The following is a 19,428-nucleotide window of genomic DNA, read 5'->3' on the forward strand; positions in this document are numbered from 1 at the left end:
CTATTATAGTTTTATTAAAATATTTAAAATAATTAAACGTGAAATAATAACCCATGCGTATTTTTATGTCTAATTTGATTACTCCGTGCAATTTTTCAGGTAACCGACGAGGTGTATGAAATATTGAAGTTAAAAGGATACCCATTGACTTGTCGTGGTGTCATCGAAGTGAAAGGCAAAGGAAACATGGTTACCTATTTTTTGGACAATTATGCTCAACAAAATTAACCGATGTTGACATACATATTGTTATTGTTGTTATTACGAATCATATAATTATATAATTATCGTTGTAAATAAAAATTCGATGTATCGATGTGTTAATAATTAATATTTAGTTTGCTGTTTGTGTATTTATAATTATTGAATTATCAGCAGTCTTGTAAAAGATACTTTTTAAAAGTATTCAAGTACAGATATAGATACTTATTTTATAAGATATATAAAATAGGTACTCGCTTAAATACTAAGTAAAAAAAAGTATTTAGTAGTATTTAAGTACAAATTAAAAAATATTAAATTTATGAATAGGTATATACTCTCAAAATACTTTCAAATGTTGAAAAAAAATTGTTTTTTTCTTATTAATCAAATAAATCAATTTGTATAGCTTTTTCATTTCTTACATTAATTTTATAGAGGATTTTACATCAAATAATTTGATATAACTATCAATTGCTCATATGTTTTTGGTTTAATATAAATCATATAAAAAATATATTATATTATATATTTTTAATATTTTTTGTTTTTATAGAACGTGATTAAATTTAATAGAAATATGTAAATTAAAAACATATAGTATTTATAAATTATAAATTAGTATTTGATTTTGAATAATATATAGATACTCTGAAAAAGTATTAAATACGTCGTCCAGTTCGTCCAAGTACTTTTTTTAAAGGTATTTAAAATATGTTTTTGAGTTTTTAAATATTTGAATACTTTTATTCGAGTATTTTACAAGACTGAATTTAACAGAATGAAACTGCAAGATCGCTGAATTATGTTACGACTCACGTCCTACATAATTATTGTAATATTTATAGGCACAATGCCACAATGAAAAAGTTTCGTTCGTGAACTCTATTGAACTGTTCTATAATTATATTAATGAACTTATTTATGACCATTGACCAATGGAAAGAATCGATGTCCTTTCGATAAATGAAAATAAACATTTGTCATAAAGTCAAAAATAATATTTCTGTAGTTATATTAAAAATTTATTTTATGATTTATAAATTATAATAACTTATATTATTAAGTTTGTTTGATACAGTGGACATTTATATATAATTAAAAATAAATTATCTATCTTAATCATTTCACGTTTTAAAAAATAAAACTAGAAAGGAATTAGGATTATATAATATTATATATATATATATATATATATATATATATCAAATAATCTAAAATATTATTATAAATAATATATATAATATATTGGTAATTTAATGATTAGAAAGTCAGCCTGTATAATCTATAATAATATACAATGAAATAGTGTAAATAAAATAGTATACTTAATACTTTTTTAGTTGTACTTATTGTATGATTTTTTTTTTATTATTATATGATAAATTGATAAGCATTGGGCCATTGACTGAAGTAATATTACGAATTATGATAGGTACATTATTATTATTTAAGTTATGGCTGACTTTCTAAAAATAAACTATATTAGTTTATATTATTTATTACTTATATAATAAATTCAAAGTAAACAATTATAATAATAGCCCAGCCAAGATGAAGATGACATTTAGAAACTGCAGGGCCATACACAGCTATTTTCAATGGGGGGGGGGGGGGCTTACATTTAAAAAACTATATACATATATACCTACTTAATACATCATTATTCATTTTACATAAGTATACATGGTGAAAAAATGCCAAGGAGGGGGGGGTTGAACTAAACTACTAAAGGGATTAATAACTTATTCAAAAATGTAAATATTAAAAACTAGCTAGTTTACAATTATTATTATCCTAGTTAAATATGCAATGTATTAATTTATATTTATGTGTAGGTACCCATATATTTTGATTCAATACTGATATATATGCTTAAGTACTCTTTGTAAATTAATGATACTTAAAAGTTATATTACAATTAGGTTTAGCTTTTATAGTAACATTACAAATTTGAATTTTATATCTACGAGTATAAAAAAAAATTATATACAATTATTCTAAAATATTAGATTTTTGAAACTGTAATTTCTCAATTTTATTGGTTTTATTGGAGTTGCCGTTTTGAACTGAGGTAACAATAATATGTACACTGCATAATATTGTACATTATTATTTTTAATTTGTATTCAACATGTATATTACACCTATTAGGTACTTATATACCTTATTGTAAGAGTGAGTCTTTCTTCAGCCGAAATCGGATTTCGAAATGTTGTAATCTTTTTGGGAATATATGGTCATAGTTGTTACAAAAATTCGTCAAAAGATGTAATTGACAACCTATAGTAATCAAAAAACTTTTGAGGATATTTTCTGATGTCAGTGTAGAAATTAATGAACCGTTCCTTTTCTTCTCTATTTTTATTAAAAGTATGAACCCAAAATTATTTTTCTCTCCTAGGAGAATTTAAATACCCATCCATAGGAATCTACCACTGATATTACTCTCAAAGTATTCATGTAATAATTATAATCCATCCCATTTTTACATAAATATATAAACAATATATGTCAATATTTTTTAATACCTATATTAGTAGGGACATCTATATTCTATATACATAATATAAATAAGCTCAGTCCAATAATTACTTTATACAGATATATGTATATTTAATAAACTGGCATTTAAAAACAACTTAAGTTTTTTAACTATATATAACTATATATATTATATATATTCAAATATTGGTTTATATTATTTAAATACTTACTTGAGAAGCTTTTTTAGAAAATCTTTAAATGCTACTTAAAAAATGTAATATTTAACAAACATTTTTAACTACGCAAAGCACAACATATCTGTTGACCACAAAGTGCAAACTGAGTGCGTTTTTAAGGCACAATGTGACAGCAATCAACCGCGCGGCAAATTCAACGCGGCGGAACACAATTCATAATATATTTATCCGAATATCACAAATTATTTATACATATTTTTATTTAGAACATAAATTGCAGTACCTATCTATTTTTTCTGATTTTCCGTAGTGCACATATTTAAATTTGAATAACTTAGGTATTTTTATTTTTACAAAAAAATGTATTTCTTACGTCCAAGGTATGGTGGCAGATATAGGTACCTAGTTATAGTAGGTACTATAAAGGTGAACAAGGTGATGTACATTTTTATTTTTTGTAGTGCATCACAAAGTGTATCGTAATACACACAAAAATATATTCTATTATATAATAAAGTAGGTACACAGATAGTTGATTAATCAAATTAATAAATTATTATTGATTAAGTTATAAAAACCCAAAATAAAAAAAAACGAAAAGAAAATGTTATAATACTCGTATAGTCGTATATTATTAGATAATAGGTACTACAATAGACATTTATAGCCGTGAGTATACTCAATACTGTTGTCTGTTGAATAAGTATGTTATTATGATCAGGGCCACATTTAGGGGGGGGCACTGGCTACAACTGCCCATGCGCCAGTATTTTGGAGACACCAAAATTTTGTGGTCAGAAATGTGAAATATCAGTATGAGGTATATAATATAATTTAGTATTATGCTGTTTGAAATTTAAACAACCAATGTATTTATAACAATATAGACTATAGGTACCTATCAACGATCACGATCGAGAATTATTAATATTATATACCTAATAATAGTCCCCATTTCCCCAAATTTGTTGTGGTATGTGTTATGTCGAGTCAATAGACATGTTGTTTATAACAATACGCCTATACGGGCATATTTTATTATCCCATGCGGCGTGCTCTTTCACAAAATACAATATTGCCAATATTACTTATTAGTCAACAACTTCAAGTGTTTGGAACCGCAGTATTTGTCAATGATGCCAATATGATTACGTATTATTTCTTTTACTATTCGGCGCTGTTGGGTTTTAATTATTTATTTATTATTATATTATTTGTTTTATACATAAATAATATTACTTATGAATTACTAGTGTGACTTTGACACGTCTCATTTGTTTATTTCACTATTTACCAAAAAATTAATAGTTATTATGTTAGAAAATAATTTTATTATTGGTTAGGCCCTTTAAGGGGCGCCATTTTTTTTTTTTGAACCAAGGCGCAATTATCTAAATGAGGCATTGGTTATGATACGTTATTCGACTGTTGAATGTTGATCAACGGAACCGGCAATGACGTCTGTGATGAACGGTATCAGTGGATTATTTTGTTTACACGACTGTGGTCTGTGAGGCAATTTAAATAATACAGTAATACACTAACTTTGATATTCAATTTTACTACCAAGGTGGATATATATATCCACCTTGTTTACTACTTTAATCGTATGGGCGCGTGTTTATATTCTATATTGTGGTCGTGGTAACCGAACACGTCAGTCGTTTGGTATAATATGGCGTAGCGTCACATTAGGTTGCCTGCACTGTGCGTTACCATTATCATGCAGGAATTTGTATTATATTATGCTTTTTCTCTCGTTGGTCGCCGCCGTTCATTCTAGCCTATATCCATGTTACAATTATTTACATTACGATTCGTTTTGGCTGCCGCAAGGACTTGAACGTTTAGACGATACAACACACAAATCAAAAAAGGTATTGTTCACCCAACACCGCACTAATAATTTATTCTGAATATACTGATCGAAGACGATTGCGACTACAAACAAGCGAAACAACTCTTTTCTACTGAAGTATACGACTGACGCGCACACGCTCGATCGCCGGCGATAACGCGTTCGGCCAGACGCCAGACGCCAAACAGCATTTCCGAATATTTAGATTCACGAATTCGACGTACGTCCTTGGTAAGTACTACGATAAGGTCACCGAGTAGATACCTACTGTTGGGCGTTGACTGACGACATTTTTTCTTGGTGGGTAGGACTGCGCACCCGTTAACTGTTTATGTTTTACTTCGACAGATGTTCTTAAATACCGTCGTCAGCTAACAAGTGTATGTAGCAAGATAGTATATCCGATCAGTGTTCTTGAAAGATACGATTTTAATATAGACTTCTTAGTTCGTATCGCACACAGATCGTTGGTCAAAAACGACACTGGTTTTCATTAACCAACCTCATAGGTGTGCACACTCTAAAAGCGGGTAGTACCCATATTTACCACTGGCCTTCTGATGTTTGATCAACCATTTTATATAACCCCCTTTACTTACATCGTTAAATATTATTTTAAATACTTTATACTAAACAGGTACTAGTAAATTAAAATGTAATATAATTAATCTAATAAATATAATAATTATGAATTACATAGCGATAGCTAGAAATCATAAATGTATTTTATGTATATAGAGAGACATTCATCTATTACCCATATTATTGAATTCATATATTACCTACTGCATTTAAATCTATCTTCGATACCATTTCTTGTTCTGTGAAAAGCAGTAATAATGACTCCAAACGTTTATGATCCATTGTACTGCATAATTTGTTTTTTACTATGATTAATTTTGAAAAAACGTGTTCACACGTACAGCTAGTTACAGATATGATTGTAAACATTTTTAAAGTTTTAAAAACACAAGTATATACTGTGGAATTTCCAGTTATTTTCAACCAATGAATCCATTCATACACAAATTCACTAATAACACCATTTAGTTGCATAACATTTTGATAATTTTTATTTTTTTTAAAGTTACAGTTCAGTAAATAAATCTTTCTCTGAAACCTTGGAAAATGTTAACAATATTTTTGTAGTATTTTGAGTTATATTCATATTTAACATGCATGCCTAGCAGCAACCTGCAAGACAAATTTATTCTGCTTAAATCTTAAATTAATTATAATGAATTATTCAAATTTTTTTTAAATTCGCTTTAAAAAAAATATCTAAAATTGAATGAATTTAATTATTTAGGTAGATTTAGATATAGGGTGCTTCGGCTCACAAAAAATCACAGAGCGTGCCTGGGCACGTCCTGTGCGTACGCCTATGACCAACCTGCATTGTAACACTGTGATGTCATGAAAAAAGGTTTGAAGACCCCTGATTTAATAAATTAAAATTATTGTTACTTTTTACCAATAATTGTGACTATTCAATTTATACTACAAACTACCTCATTTTAAACACAAACATAATTCCATACTAGTATGTAGATTGTAAACATTAAGTACATAATATACTTGTTGTGTTATACATGAATAAACTAATAAATAATTTAAGATATAATTTTAATATTGGAGATTGATAAGAATAGGTAGTTGATTATTTAAATACATTTTATAAGTGAAGTACTTTTGCAATGTTAGATTATAGATATCCCAATTGTATACAGATACAAGCGCTTTGTAGTGGCTACAAACGGAGGGCGCTATTGCGATCTTGTATTTTTCAAATTTTTAAACAATTATTTCTTTTGAAGCTACATTATTTAGTTCTTCTGGATTAAGATTTTCAATAGACACTTCACTGACTTCATTAACAATCTTAATATTATTGATAACAATGTAATGTATTACTGTGCATGCATTAGTTTTTTTTTTCTATTTTATTATATTTGTTGACTTTGCAGAATTTTTCCATTTTGTATTTTTATATAGCACGAAATTCGTGATTACTTTTTTTTTGATAGATAAAAAATAATAACTTTTCGTACTACTTAAAAATATCTAAAACCTATGCAACAAAAATAATTTGACCTAATTTAGGTCTACTAAAATTTTGTCATATTCAAGTAATATAAATTAATATTAGATTCAGTCACGGATCATTAATTTTGGTTTTAGTAAAAGAAGACTAAATATTTTACTGTTTTAAAAAGAGTTGGAGCAAGCATGTTCTAAGGAATAATATCATACAAATATTTAAAAAATTAGTTTTATTGAAAAATATTTCAATATTTTTCTAACTGTAAGCACTAACACAAACAAACAGAACTTTTAAAATTGTAGTCTTTTTAATCATTATTTTGAATAAAATGTATGATAACTGAAAACTACAACATCAATTAACGCTTTGGTTTTAAAATCCTCTATATTCTAAAAATAAAAATTTGTATACAATATAAAATATTACCATTTAGTTTCTATTTTACTAACATACTTGACCACTGTGAATATTTGAGTTAAATTATAATTATTACAAGTGTTGTTTTTATGACATAGTTTATCGCCATTGATTATTTAATTTATTTAATTATAATTTATACATTTACTTGGTAGTTATAAAAACCATCCTCAAAATTATCTATAGAGCCTATGGTCTAAAAATTTAATAAATTAGCATTTATCATAGACTACAACTTTCAAGATGATCATTTAAAAAGTAACTATACTTCTGTAGCTCTATAGCATCTTAAAAACAATTATGCTTTTTACAGTGTCCCAATGACAAAAAGTAAATTTTTTGACCATCCATAAAATATTTTCTATAACTCTACATTTATTCATCAAGTAAATTTTAATTTAACTACTTCAAGATTAAAAATAACTACCTATTTAAATTACAGTAAAAATTGAACGCAGGGCTTAAAACCGTTTCTAAAATTATTAGTAATCCGTTACGTTAGGAGACAAAAATCTTTTAAGAAGTGTTGTTTACCAGTTTCCGGTTACATAACACCACTATAAAAAAAGTGGTAACCCATTACCGATTTTTAGCGATTTCAGAAAAATTTATATAACCGCTTACCAATTTTAAGCGGTTTAAATATCGCTTTTCATATCATATATTTCATCAACTAAGAATTATTTATAATGAAGTGTTTACATTTTACATTAAATGAGTTATACTATCGCAATATCTGTAACAGTAGTTTTTAACCATGCAGCACTCTTAATCTCTCTCAAAATTTTCATAATTAATTCATATTTCATAACTAAACAGTATGTAACATTTTTCATTAATCATTAATGTCAAAATCAAATGCTTTAATAATAATGTATAATACATAAATTATATAAATACTAAATATAATATTATAGTAGCATTAATTTCCAAATGTTTTTTGACCTTTTGTACAAACGGCCAAACAAGCGAATACCGGTAATATAAAATAATCAGATCAGTTATAAATATATTATTTTTAATTTAAAATATAAAATATTATAATATAGGTACAATATATTTTATAATTAACGTAAATAGTATACTATTACGGCATTACCAGTATGGAATGTACATATTTTCTATTTAATTTTATTATAAATCCATTAATTCAATATTACTGATGACTACAATTTTTCTACTAATTAAAGTACAAACACTAAATTAAACTGAAATAAAAATAAATAATTGGTAATTGAAACAAAAAATGTTTTTCCTCATTTTGTACTGCAAGTTACCAGGTATCGCTAAAAGAACGATTTTCAGAAATGTTGATTATTGGTTTTTAGTATACGACTTTATAAACTTTTGTTAATCAATTACCGATATCCGCTTTCCAAACCATGGATAAATTAGATAACTGGTTTAAAGCTCTTAAAATTCACGGTTTTTAACAGTTTTTGTGAAAAACCGGTAAACAGTTTTAAGCCCTGAGCTTAAGTTTATATTGATTTATTTCTTTTGGTGTTTATCAAAGATCCATAAAATAAAATAATTATTTTGTAGATACATTATACATAATTTTTTAAAAATTTTCTACAAATGGTACCTACCTAAAGTTTCACTATTATTTTTTTTAAATTAGAGCTTTGAAACAGAATTGAAATTGAGTTCTTAATTAATGGTTCTTAATCAGAAGTTTTCCAAAATATGATTATTTTACAAAGTTCTCAGACAAAAAGATATATTAGGTACTCCTCACAGCCAAAATTAATTTTTAGATTTTCAGTATCTTTTATTATTTAATATTTTTGTTGGATTTTTCCAAATAATTTATGATATTCAACAATAATTTTATTTCCAGTTATTTAAGTTGGGATATTTTAGTTTATGTGACTATTTTGGGTGTTTTTTTGATATAGCTAATTTTAGTTAAAAGATTTTTACAAAGGTGTTTAAATATACTTAAGTAAATATATCCATTATTATTTTATCGTTTGGTATTTGTTTATTTTTGTGGCTTGTGCAAATTAAACACTAAATATGTTATCTTATATTTTTTTTTTTTTTTTAGGTGATTAAATACCAACGTTTTAAAAATGAGTGAACAAACTATTTCATACTCATATGGTACGGAAGTTTGGGTAAAATTGTTCAATCGTTATTGGTGGCCCGGTGTAGTTGTAGATCCCCTTACAATTCCAGATGATCTGTTAGAGTATGTGAACAAGGTTAACCCTATCGCTGTGGTTAAATTTGAAAAAGAACAGAAATAGTAAGTTAATAATATATAACAATACATTTTATATTTTGATGACATTTATTATTTATATTTATAGTGAAGTTGTCCTCAAAAACGATAAAATATTGCTATACTCATGCCCTCGTAAAATGGAATTGGTTAAAAAAGGGTATAGTAAGTGTTAAATTTTAATTATTTTAATATTTATCTGCCTATAACAATATTTATTTTCTTATTTTATTTCCTTGTATTTTACAGCTTTACATAAGAGCCAAGAAAGAGGTACACATTCATCAAGTCATTTCGATATGCAGCACTTTTTGACAGACGTTGTAACAATAGAAAAGCGTATTGGAGGTGATATTCTTATTTTTGAAAATATAGATAAAGCACAAGAACAATTGAAGTCCATCATGAAATGTTTCACCCCTGAAATAAAAAAGCCCAAGAAGAGTGGTAGAAAGTCTTTACAAGAATTACAAGAATTACAGCCACCTACACCGCAAACGAAATCATCTATACCACAAACAAAACCATCTAGATCACAATCAAAATCATCTACATCACAATCGAAACCATCTACACCACAATCGAAACCATCTACACCACAATCAAAACGAACTCCTGCTAGAAAACAAAAATCTTTACCTCCATCAAGAGCTGTTAAACTCCATACACCCATTAGAACATCAGTAGCAAATGGTTATTCTTGTCATGTACATGTTAACTGTACTTACTCAACTAATCGTTATGATCTTTTAAAACGGCATATGGCAACGCATAAAAATGATACCAAAGAGGAAACAGTCAAAAAATTACCTAGTTCTAATACTAATAAACGAAAGAATTTAAAGAACAAATTATCAGACGCAAAAAAAATAAAATTACAAGACGAGTTATTAAAAGATTGGGAAAATGATGGTGACGATGAAGATGAGGAACTTAATACAAGTAATGTGTCTACCATAGTTGAAGATGTACAAAGTACAAGTGAAGTTGCCCCAACCCTGGCTGAAGTTATGCCAACAACAAGTAAAAGTAATGATTTATCCATCTCAAGTGAAGTTATACCCACTAAAACAAGTGAAGTCTTGCCCACCACAACAAGTGAAGTCTTACCCACCACAACAAGTGAAGTCTTGCCCACCACAACAAGTGAAGTCTTACCCACCACAACAAGTGAAGTCTTACCTTCCATAACAAATAAAGGTCAAGAAACTAATATAAATCTTGGTAAAATTTTAGATTTAAATGAAAATAATAAAAATACCCCTGTTATAGAACAAAGACAAAGTCAACCTGACTGTAGCTCAACTGTGGATGATATAAGTGATAAATTTGAAATGCAGTTAACTTCAGATTTTATAAAAAAAGCAATTCTCGAAACATCACCAAAGGAATCTGTATTAGTTGAGGAAATTAAAAAAGGTCCTTCTAATGAACCTTGTGAAATCTATTCAAATGAGTTTGCAAATGAAATTGATGATCAAACAAAAAATACCGAATTATTATTAGAAAAAACAGTAAATACTTTGGATCATATAAGCCATTTTGAAAGTTCTTTAAGTGGAATTTCGAATACTATAAATAAATCTGATTCAAATACGTTGACTAAAGATGACAATATTGTTGGTGTACCTGAGTCAAGTGAATTCGACTCTCTAAAAGAACCTACTAGTCCAAATAAAGATATTTGTACAGAGGCTAATAGCAACATAGACATTGTTGAAAATATTACTATTCAAACTGAAAATCGAGAAATTGATGAGGAGAAAACTATTGATATAGAGGTAGTTCCAGATGATATAGAAATTAATCAGCCGAATGATACAACAATAGATAAGAGTATGCCTATTGAGGACTCATGTTCTATGTATAGTATTTCAAATGAAATGGGTGCTAAAGATGTAACCATCGCAGAAAACGATAATAGTAAGCGCCTGATAAATGATGTAAGAGATCGTGATTGGACAAAAGATAATTGCTGGCCACCAGGATTTAGGAAAGGTAATAACTAAATCTATGCTTATATTTATATATAATATATATATTTATTGATAACTATTTGAAAAATTGGACTGATAATCACTCTTTTAAAAAATAATATGGTTATAAATAACTATAGTATTATTGTAAATATACATTTTCTCTTACTCAATTTGAATTATAATAAACAATATAAACATTTTGTGTTTTAAAAATTACACAATGACTAAATGTTTAAATTATTGGAAAAATCATCTTACCAATACATATTATTTAAATATATAAGTTAATAAACTATTAATAAATTATGCTTAAAATTAAGTTTAATAGTTCTGTGAAATTACCATAAATAATAATTCTATAAATTTATTGTATTGGTTAATCTTTAAGTTAAGTTCAATAGCTTTTATTAAAATATTAATTAAATCTAAAAACACGTTATTAGTGCTAGTTAGCTAGTATGCTTAAAGTGAACTGATAGGAACCATCTGCTGTCTGTTTGTGTTATGATAGTTATATTTGGTTTCGATGTCTTTATTAATTATTAGATGAAATGTATCTAATATATTTACTAGGTATAGTCTAAAATTGTTCTTAGAATTGATACAGTTTTTAATTATTAGCTGGCCTGGTTAATTAAAAATATATGTAAATATGAGAGTAATATTGTAAAAATATTAGTTTTTTCATTAAAATTGATTTAGTTTTAAATAATTTATAGTGGCTGTAATACAATTTATAAAAAATCATATTATATGATACGTATTACTTTTTGTTTTTATTAACTCTCCATAATTTAAATTTAATGATGAAATGAGTATAAGTCTGAAATATTTAACAATTAAATATTGAACACAAATAATTATCATTCATTCAGATAGATAAAACACTTGGTTTCATTAGACCGTTTAAAATTAATATTTTCACTTTGTTAGCATTAAATGTAATTTTTATAACAAAGTTAACTATAAATTAAATCTTATATATAATTAAAATAATAAGTAATTTATTAGAGAAGTAAAAATTGCTGTATGTATTGAATATGAAACAACATTTTAATAAACTATAAAGACGAATAACATGATTAAACATTATTTAAATACCTACCAAAGTCTTGGTTTAATTTATCTAAAAAAACTTTTAAAATGTCTATTTTACTATTTACAGATAATTTATAAGAAATATTAGGTTTTTTTTATTTTATTTAGAAAAATCAAAATATATATTCCAGTTTGATAATAATAACAAATTTGAAATGATTATATATTATATGATTTAACTTTAAATTAAATTTTCTCTAAATATTTTATAAAATAATTTCAACAAAATTTCTTCATTCTTTTTTATTTTATATTAACACATTTTCATTGCTTTTAATGTTTTAGTTAGTGGTTCTAAATTTGTTGTTTATCACAGTGTCCTACTTTCGACTTTCTGTAGGTAGTCTACTCATTGTTTCTATCCAATGTATTTGTATTTAATGTAAATTATATAGTTATAGATTAAATGGAGTTGGATATGATATGTTATTATAAATATTTATTTTATTGTATTTAGATTGATTGTTGAATATTTTTATGTTATACATCAGTATGTAAAATTCTTACTTTTATTATTTAACTTGTCAATGTAAAGCCTAACATTTTTGATATGCTTTCTTACCTCTCAATACGATTCTAAAAACTTTACGAGGAGCATCCTTCTCCAAACTAATCAATTTGATATATTTAGAAAATAGTAATATTTGATTGAGTTTACATTCTTTCAAATTTATGGTAATTAGGTGTTGAAATTATTGTCTTGATATCACATAATTTTTGATCAATGATAATTTGAATCTTGGAAATTATTTTAAATAGTTGTATAAACAATAATTGTGTGTGCATAGTTAATATTATAAAAAAAAATAATGCATATATAATTCTATAAAAAAAAATCATTTTTTTGTTTATTTTATATTCTTATGAAGAATATTTTCATTGAAAATATTGGAAATTTGTTAATCTTGTTAAACTAAAGTGGGAACTAGATACATTTCACTATGTTTTCTATAATTTATTCACTACATTAATATTTTTTTTTTTTTTTAGTACATAAATTAAAATAGTTCATACTATTATTAAAAAAATAAATGGCAATTTTATAGTAACTTCGTTAATACTTTTAATAATATGTTCAATTAAAACAATTTCTTTTATTAATTTCAATTTTTATTTAGTTTTTACTAATACATTACACATTTTTAACATTATTCCGTTTTTTATTATTAAACACATTTTTTTTATAACACATAGCTAATTCATATTCTGCTGAACTCAAGCTGCCTACTAGCCACGAGTATACACTGCCTGAGTTTTTGAAGTGACCTCCTCAAACAATAACAGGACATGTGTTCAGGTGGTGGTTTGGTTAGCACAATGACGTCAAGTAAAACAAATACAAATACTGGGGGAAATCCAGAGATTGTTCACTGCCAGATTTGTCAAGTTTTTTCGTGTACATTAGATTTAAAGTTTAAACACTGTGAACCATTTTTAAAATCTTAGTAAGGTCTAAGTAAGGGGGATATATTAATATATAAGTTGCACTTGATCAGAAAAATAAGCTGCACATTTCTTCTTTATCTTTCACTGCCAATCACTATTATGTTATATTAATTTAATTTTGGTACTTGTTTTTATGCTGCATAACAAATATTATGCTGTGTGAGCTATTTCTTAAATTATTACCAGTTAATTTATTTTTATAAATCATTATCCACACATTTAAACTAACTCATTAGTCATTAGGCTCATCATAATATTATATTTACAGTATGAAACAATAATGTGAAAAGACTGCTAGTTTATTTGAATTTTTGTAATGGTATGAAAAATATCTTAACAGCTTTTGGTAAATTTTTAACTGGTAACTAGTTACATACATCACCAAAATTATTTTGTACATGGCATATAAGACAAGTACCTTAGGTTTGTTTTTATAGTAAATATTTTTATTTTATTGTTGACTGTTAATTTATTTATCTATCATTTTTTTTTCAACTGAGGAACAAAATTAACTTTATTGTTGAACAATAATTTTTTTGTCATCTTACAAATTCATTTTAATATACATATTATATTTATGATAATTATGGAAGTAAATAATATATTTTTATAATCAAAATAATAATTGTATATCGACAACAATTAAATTATTAATCCAATGAAATGTATATGTAATACATCTAATATTTATTATTAATTATAGCCACAAATAGTATAATATGTTATTAATGAATTTATATTAAGTTTTATTATTGATACAATTATGAATACTCGTAGGAATTTTTAAATGTTGTATAACAAGCACAGAAAAATATGAATTAGTATAATATACTTAACAATAATTGTAACATATTATTGTACAGTATATTTCTAAAATAAATAATTAGAGATCTAAAGTAAAATGTTACCATTTAATGTCAATCAGATATATTAAAAATGTAGAAAGTATCAATGGTTAGTTTAGTTTTAATACTTAAATCAATCCACAAATTATAGATAGTGTTTATCATAATATTAACGAACAAAAACATATGAAACATTATGTTAATTTAACACTATTAGTTAATTTGTAATTTTGTACAGTAAAACCCATATAATAAGAATATAAGAAGGGATTGACAATTTAAGAACGAAAAATATTTTGTTTTATTCTCTTGTGTATATGAAAAATATTGTTGAGTTATTAATTTAAATTGTGTACACTATATATTTTATTATATGAGCTACGTGATTAGGTGATTTCTAAATTTGTTTTTGACATTATTTTAATAAATATATAATATTTTAATCTTAAGAAATGACATTTATATATATATTATTTTTAGTTATAGCCAAAAGATAGTTTAAAAAGATTGATTATGATAAATCATTGTAAATATTTTATGCTCTATATAAGTTATGAAACTATATTTTCTTAAGCTTTATTTAAAGTATTTCAATTTATATATTTACTAATACTATAAGATTTTATTTTGTTGTTTTGAAAAATTAACTTAAAATTTAAAAAAATACAAATATTTTTTTTATACGCCTATTTATTTGGGTATGATATTATATTTAAATATAACTTTAAATTTAAGTGCTAAACTTAATAAGAAATAATGTTTATTTTATATTTACCGCTTGTTTAATTATTTTTATTTGTTTTCGTGTACAATGACAATTATATTTACAATGATTAAGTTGATGAGCTTTTTACATTGTAAAATATTGGACTATTGTGTTTTGGACATAATATTTCTAATAATTAAAAAATATATATAATTGTGCAATATCTACGCTTTATAATAATATACATTTTTTTTTAAGAAATAGTATGATTTATAATATATAATTGAAAAAATGTTGCAATATATATTTATTTTCATAAATTACTACCAATAATTATTTATATTCGATTGTGGTCCTATGCATAATATTTCTGAAATAATTGAAATACTGTATGTATGTATACTGTATAGGTAAAAGGTATAGATGCGAATAAAACCCAACACCATTCGCATATTATTCTTTCTCCCTACTAGACTAGATGATTTCTATGACTTATGACTTCATTAAACTTTTCGCACCGCCTTCGACTTCCTTTACCCACCGGCTAGTCCCTGACATATATTATTATGTTTGTACTATTTTTGTAGTATATATTATGTACATTGTCCAATATATCGACTCTCCGAAAAATCATAATAACCGAAAGTGTCAAGGGTAGTGGTCGACGAAACTATTGCATCATTATCATATCCCAACTATAATACACCGACGACTTAGCTTTATCATGTTAGACAAAATAGTCAAATCTTCGATGTATTATTAATTACTTACGAAATGATTAATCACAAGTCACATCATAATGATAACATATTTTGAGGAGCACATAAGATAGGCGGTATTTAAAATGTTGGTTATTGTATATGTTAGTGTTTAAACAATTAAAATTAGAGGTGGCTAGTGGAAGTAGACTAAAAAAGTTAAATGGAACTGTTTAAACGCTTATGTCTAAACTACGCGTTTATATAAAATATATATATTATTACATGCATAATACACTTGCTTCGTTGTAACTGGGTATTTTTCATTATATTTGTTATTTATTAAGTTTTAAATTTTTTTCATTTCATTTCGTTTTTGTTTTTCCACAGCCAAACTAATCCAGCCCCTCGAAAGAGACCCGAATTATAGACCCGCCATGCCACCGATAGAACCCATCATCAATAACAATCCATTCGAACCGCTATTCATCTTTGAAGAAATCACTGAGCCATCGTCTGTCATGTATGAAGTACAAAAAGTGATGTTGCCTATCTATGATAATGACACGTCAGCGGAAGAATTAAAATCTAGTCCTGAAATAAAAGCCTTGCAGGCAGCCGTGATGAATGGTAAAGTGTTAGAAATCATTATAAATCATCCAGAAGATATACTCGCCTACCCCGAGCAATGATTTTCTGGCGACATGAAAAACTATTGATGTTTGAACAAACTTAAGACTACTACACCAGCACTACCTACCAAGACAAGTACACACATAATCAGTTATCTTTTAAATATATATAATAATTTATAATTGCCAGTTTCATCTTCTTTTTTGTTTTCCTCAGTGTGTATAAATTATGATATTATAATATTATGTATATTACGATGAATATTGTTCACCTCATATGTAATAGCAAGTTATGTACCTGATATATAGCTAATTTTCTTTTTTTATGATATTTGACACAGCTATTCGATTTTATATTCTACAATGATAATATTATCGCACGACCGTCAAATTTTTAATTATTATTTTTTGGCTATTTCATAAGTGTTTTTGTCTTAAAAAATCTATGCGAAAACCACTGTTTTGTTTATCATATTAACCTAACATAATATAATGTGGTTCGGAATTATAAGATTTTAGATATCTCGATACTTTTCTGGCGGAAAACGTGAATTTTCTTTAATTCCGCCATGTATCAGGAGTTTTTTTTTTATGATAACTTAAATTAATTGTTTTATTTTACTACTATTTCTATAATTTATTATATAAACGTACAAGCATTCTACAATTATACTATAATATTTTATTTACTTATTCGTGTTACTGCGACGTCACTGGAAAATTGTCATTGGAAAATACTTCGGCGATTCGCGCGTTAAAAACATGCAAGTACTTTTAAATACTTATAAGTTATAATAGTATAATTTTACGATTTTATCATTTACTTTACGCATTACGCTGCGTATATAATATTAATACACAATATATATACATAAGTACAAAGCTTAAATCTTAAATAAATTTAGTTAGAACCATTTTTTTTATTTACTTTTTTTAGTATTAACTATAACTATATTAAATAATGTGTTTAATAGATTTGTAAGCGATTTATAAAAATGTAGTTATTCCATTTGAACAATACTCGTTAGTGCTCGTCATTTATTATAGTTTAATATAGTCATGTGTCACTGTATTTGTAACTTTATAGCACCGGTTTAGTTATATCAAATAATTTTCCTCAATTCGGAATACATTTGCTATTTTTTTTTTATGTATGTATATAATATATAATTTTACAAAAGAAAGTATTTTTATGTTATTTGAGTTGTAGACTTATAAAGTCTTATTAAATTATTAATTAGTATATGATACGTTTGCTGTCTGTACGATGTAAGTTTACCGTTTAAAATGTCAAAATTCCGCTACTTGTCATAATGTACTATTTATATTTACAAAATAATTATAATATACTTAATATGTTTAAATAATGTGTGTACATTATTAGTACTAGCAGTTTCCTATATTTATAACATAAGTATATTACCATACTAGAAATATTAATATTAATCCAGTATTGTATGTCATCAAAGTGTCTATAATAGAATTGGCGTATTTAGGAATTGTTTATAGGAGGGGTCCTGAAAATTGTCCAAACATTGCCAGTTAAGGCCTGAGGCTTTGCCCCCTCCTCTCTCGCACACATGCACACCACAACAAACGCCTTTTAATAGGAATTAAATGTATTAAAATAATACAATATATTAAAAACAGAATTTTCCAGAGCTCCAGAAAATAAAGAAAAATTAGATAGTTTTAAAACCATACATTTTTTTAATAACCTAAAGTTAACGGGGAAAAAATATTATTTTTGAAATAATTTAAATGTATACATATTTAATTAAAATCTCAGTTAAAAAATATAGATGAAAAACAAAGCGTTATTTTAAAATTTGAAATTAAGATAATTTTTAGTAATACATTTAACTATAATTATAGTATAATATATCATAACCTACAAAGTATGGACTGAAAACTAAAGACCAACATTAAATTCTAATTTCCCCAGCCTTTTCAGTATCAAAATGTAATTACCGCTCTGCTGCTGCTCAGTAGACGTCGAGTAGGTCACTGTAATATATGTGTTAAATTTAAATTTAATGGTATTTCATTGTATGAGAATAAGTCTCAGTCTGTATCATTAAGTATGTTTATTGAAATTTTTTTGATATTGCTAGTTGGTAGGTTGATTTAATTTTTGTCTAAAACATTACATTTATAAATTATTATAATACTATACAACGTGTATCTTATGTTATTCGTGTGGTTTTTTTTATGATCCATTATCAATAATATGAAATTTATAGTAAATAAAAAAAATATTACTTATTTTTAACCATTAATTTTTATTCGAATAATGTATTATATTATAACATTTTATTGTAACATTTTGTTATTTTATATTATTTTATTTTATCATGTTTTCCTAAAGTATTAGGTAGGTAATAATTTTAAAAAAAATCACATTTTTGGATATAATCATAACTCATAAGTTGTTAAAAGAAAACTGCTGGCCGAAAAGGGAATTGTATAAGTGTTGGCCGAAAAGGGAAGGGTACATTTTGGCCGAAAACGGTGACGCCCAGAGAGTGTCCGACAATAATTGCGGTAACACATAATTACTATAAAATATTTGTGATTTCAAATTTCCCAA

At 25.7% G+C, this 19,428-nt stretch overlaps 2 protein-coding genes across 6 annotated transcripts in view; both read left to right on the forward strand.

Annotated features, from left to right (window-relative positions):
* LOC132928675 (adenylate cyclase type 5) overlaps positions 1-331 on the forward strand; it is a 201,754-nt gene extending 201,423 nt beyond the window's left edge. For all 4 annotated transcript variants that reach the window (XM_060993520.1, XM_060993510.1, XM_060993502.1 and 1 more), the window contains one exon: positions 100-331. In XM_060993520.1, coding sequence (XP_060849503.1) covers positions 100-228 — 129 coding nt within the window. In that variant the 3' untranslated portion in view covers positions 229-331. The remainder of the gene's footprint in view (positions 1-99) is intronic.
* Positions 332-4,620: 4,289 nt separating this feature from the next.
* Positions 4,621-18,205, forward strand: LOC132932169 (uncharacterized). Of its 2 annotated transcripts, none has more exons than XM_060998421.1 (5): positions 4,621-4,974; positions 9,258-9,458; positions 9,523-9,599; positions 9,684-11,432; positions 13,706-15,831. In XM_060998421.1, exons 2-5 carry the CDS (start codon positions 9,283-9,285, stop codon positions 13,774-13,776), a joined length of 2,073 nt encoding a protein of 690 aa, XP_060854404.1. In that variant the 5' UTR covers positions 4,621-4,974; positions 9,258-9,282; the 3' UTR covers positions 13,777-15,831. The 2 variants fall into 2 exon arrangements, with proteins under 2 accessions (XP_060854404.1, XP_060854397.1); XM_060998414.1 differs by lacking the exon at positions 13,706-15,831 and adding an exon at positions 16,597-18,205 and having other exon boundaries at positions 4,622-4,974.
* The last annotated feature ends 1,223 nt before the right edge of the window (positions 18,206-19,428 follow it).

The sequence above is a fragment of the Rhopalosiphum padi genome, chromosome 1 (genome assembly GCF_020882245.1).
Source record: "Rhopalosiphum padi isolate XX-2018 chromosome 1, ASM2088224v1, whole genome shotgun sequence".
NCBI classification, from domain to species: domain Eukaryota; kingdom Metazoa; phylum Arthropoda; class Insecta; order Hemiptera; family Aphididae; genus Rhopalosiphum; species Rhopalosiphum padi.

Bases quoted from the DNA above. Each gene is read 5' to 3' on its own strand.
- LOC132932169 (XM_060998414.1), top strand. From the start codon at position 9,283: ATGAGTGAACAAACTATTTCATACTCATATGGTACGGAAGTTTGGGTA. The intron at 9,459-9,522 runs GTAAGTTAATAA...TTATATTTATAG, and splicing joins TTTGAAAAAGAACAGAAATA to TGAAGTTGTCCTCAAAAACG. The intron at 11,433-16,596 runs GTAATAACTAAA...GTTTTTCCACAG, and splicing joins GCCACCAGGATTTAGGAAAG to CCAAACTAATCCAGCCCCTC.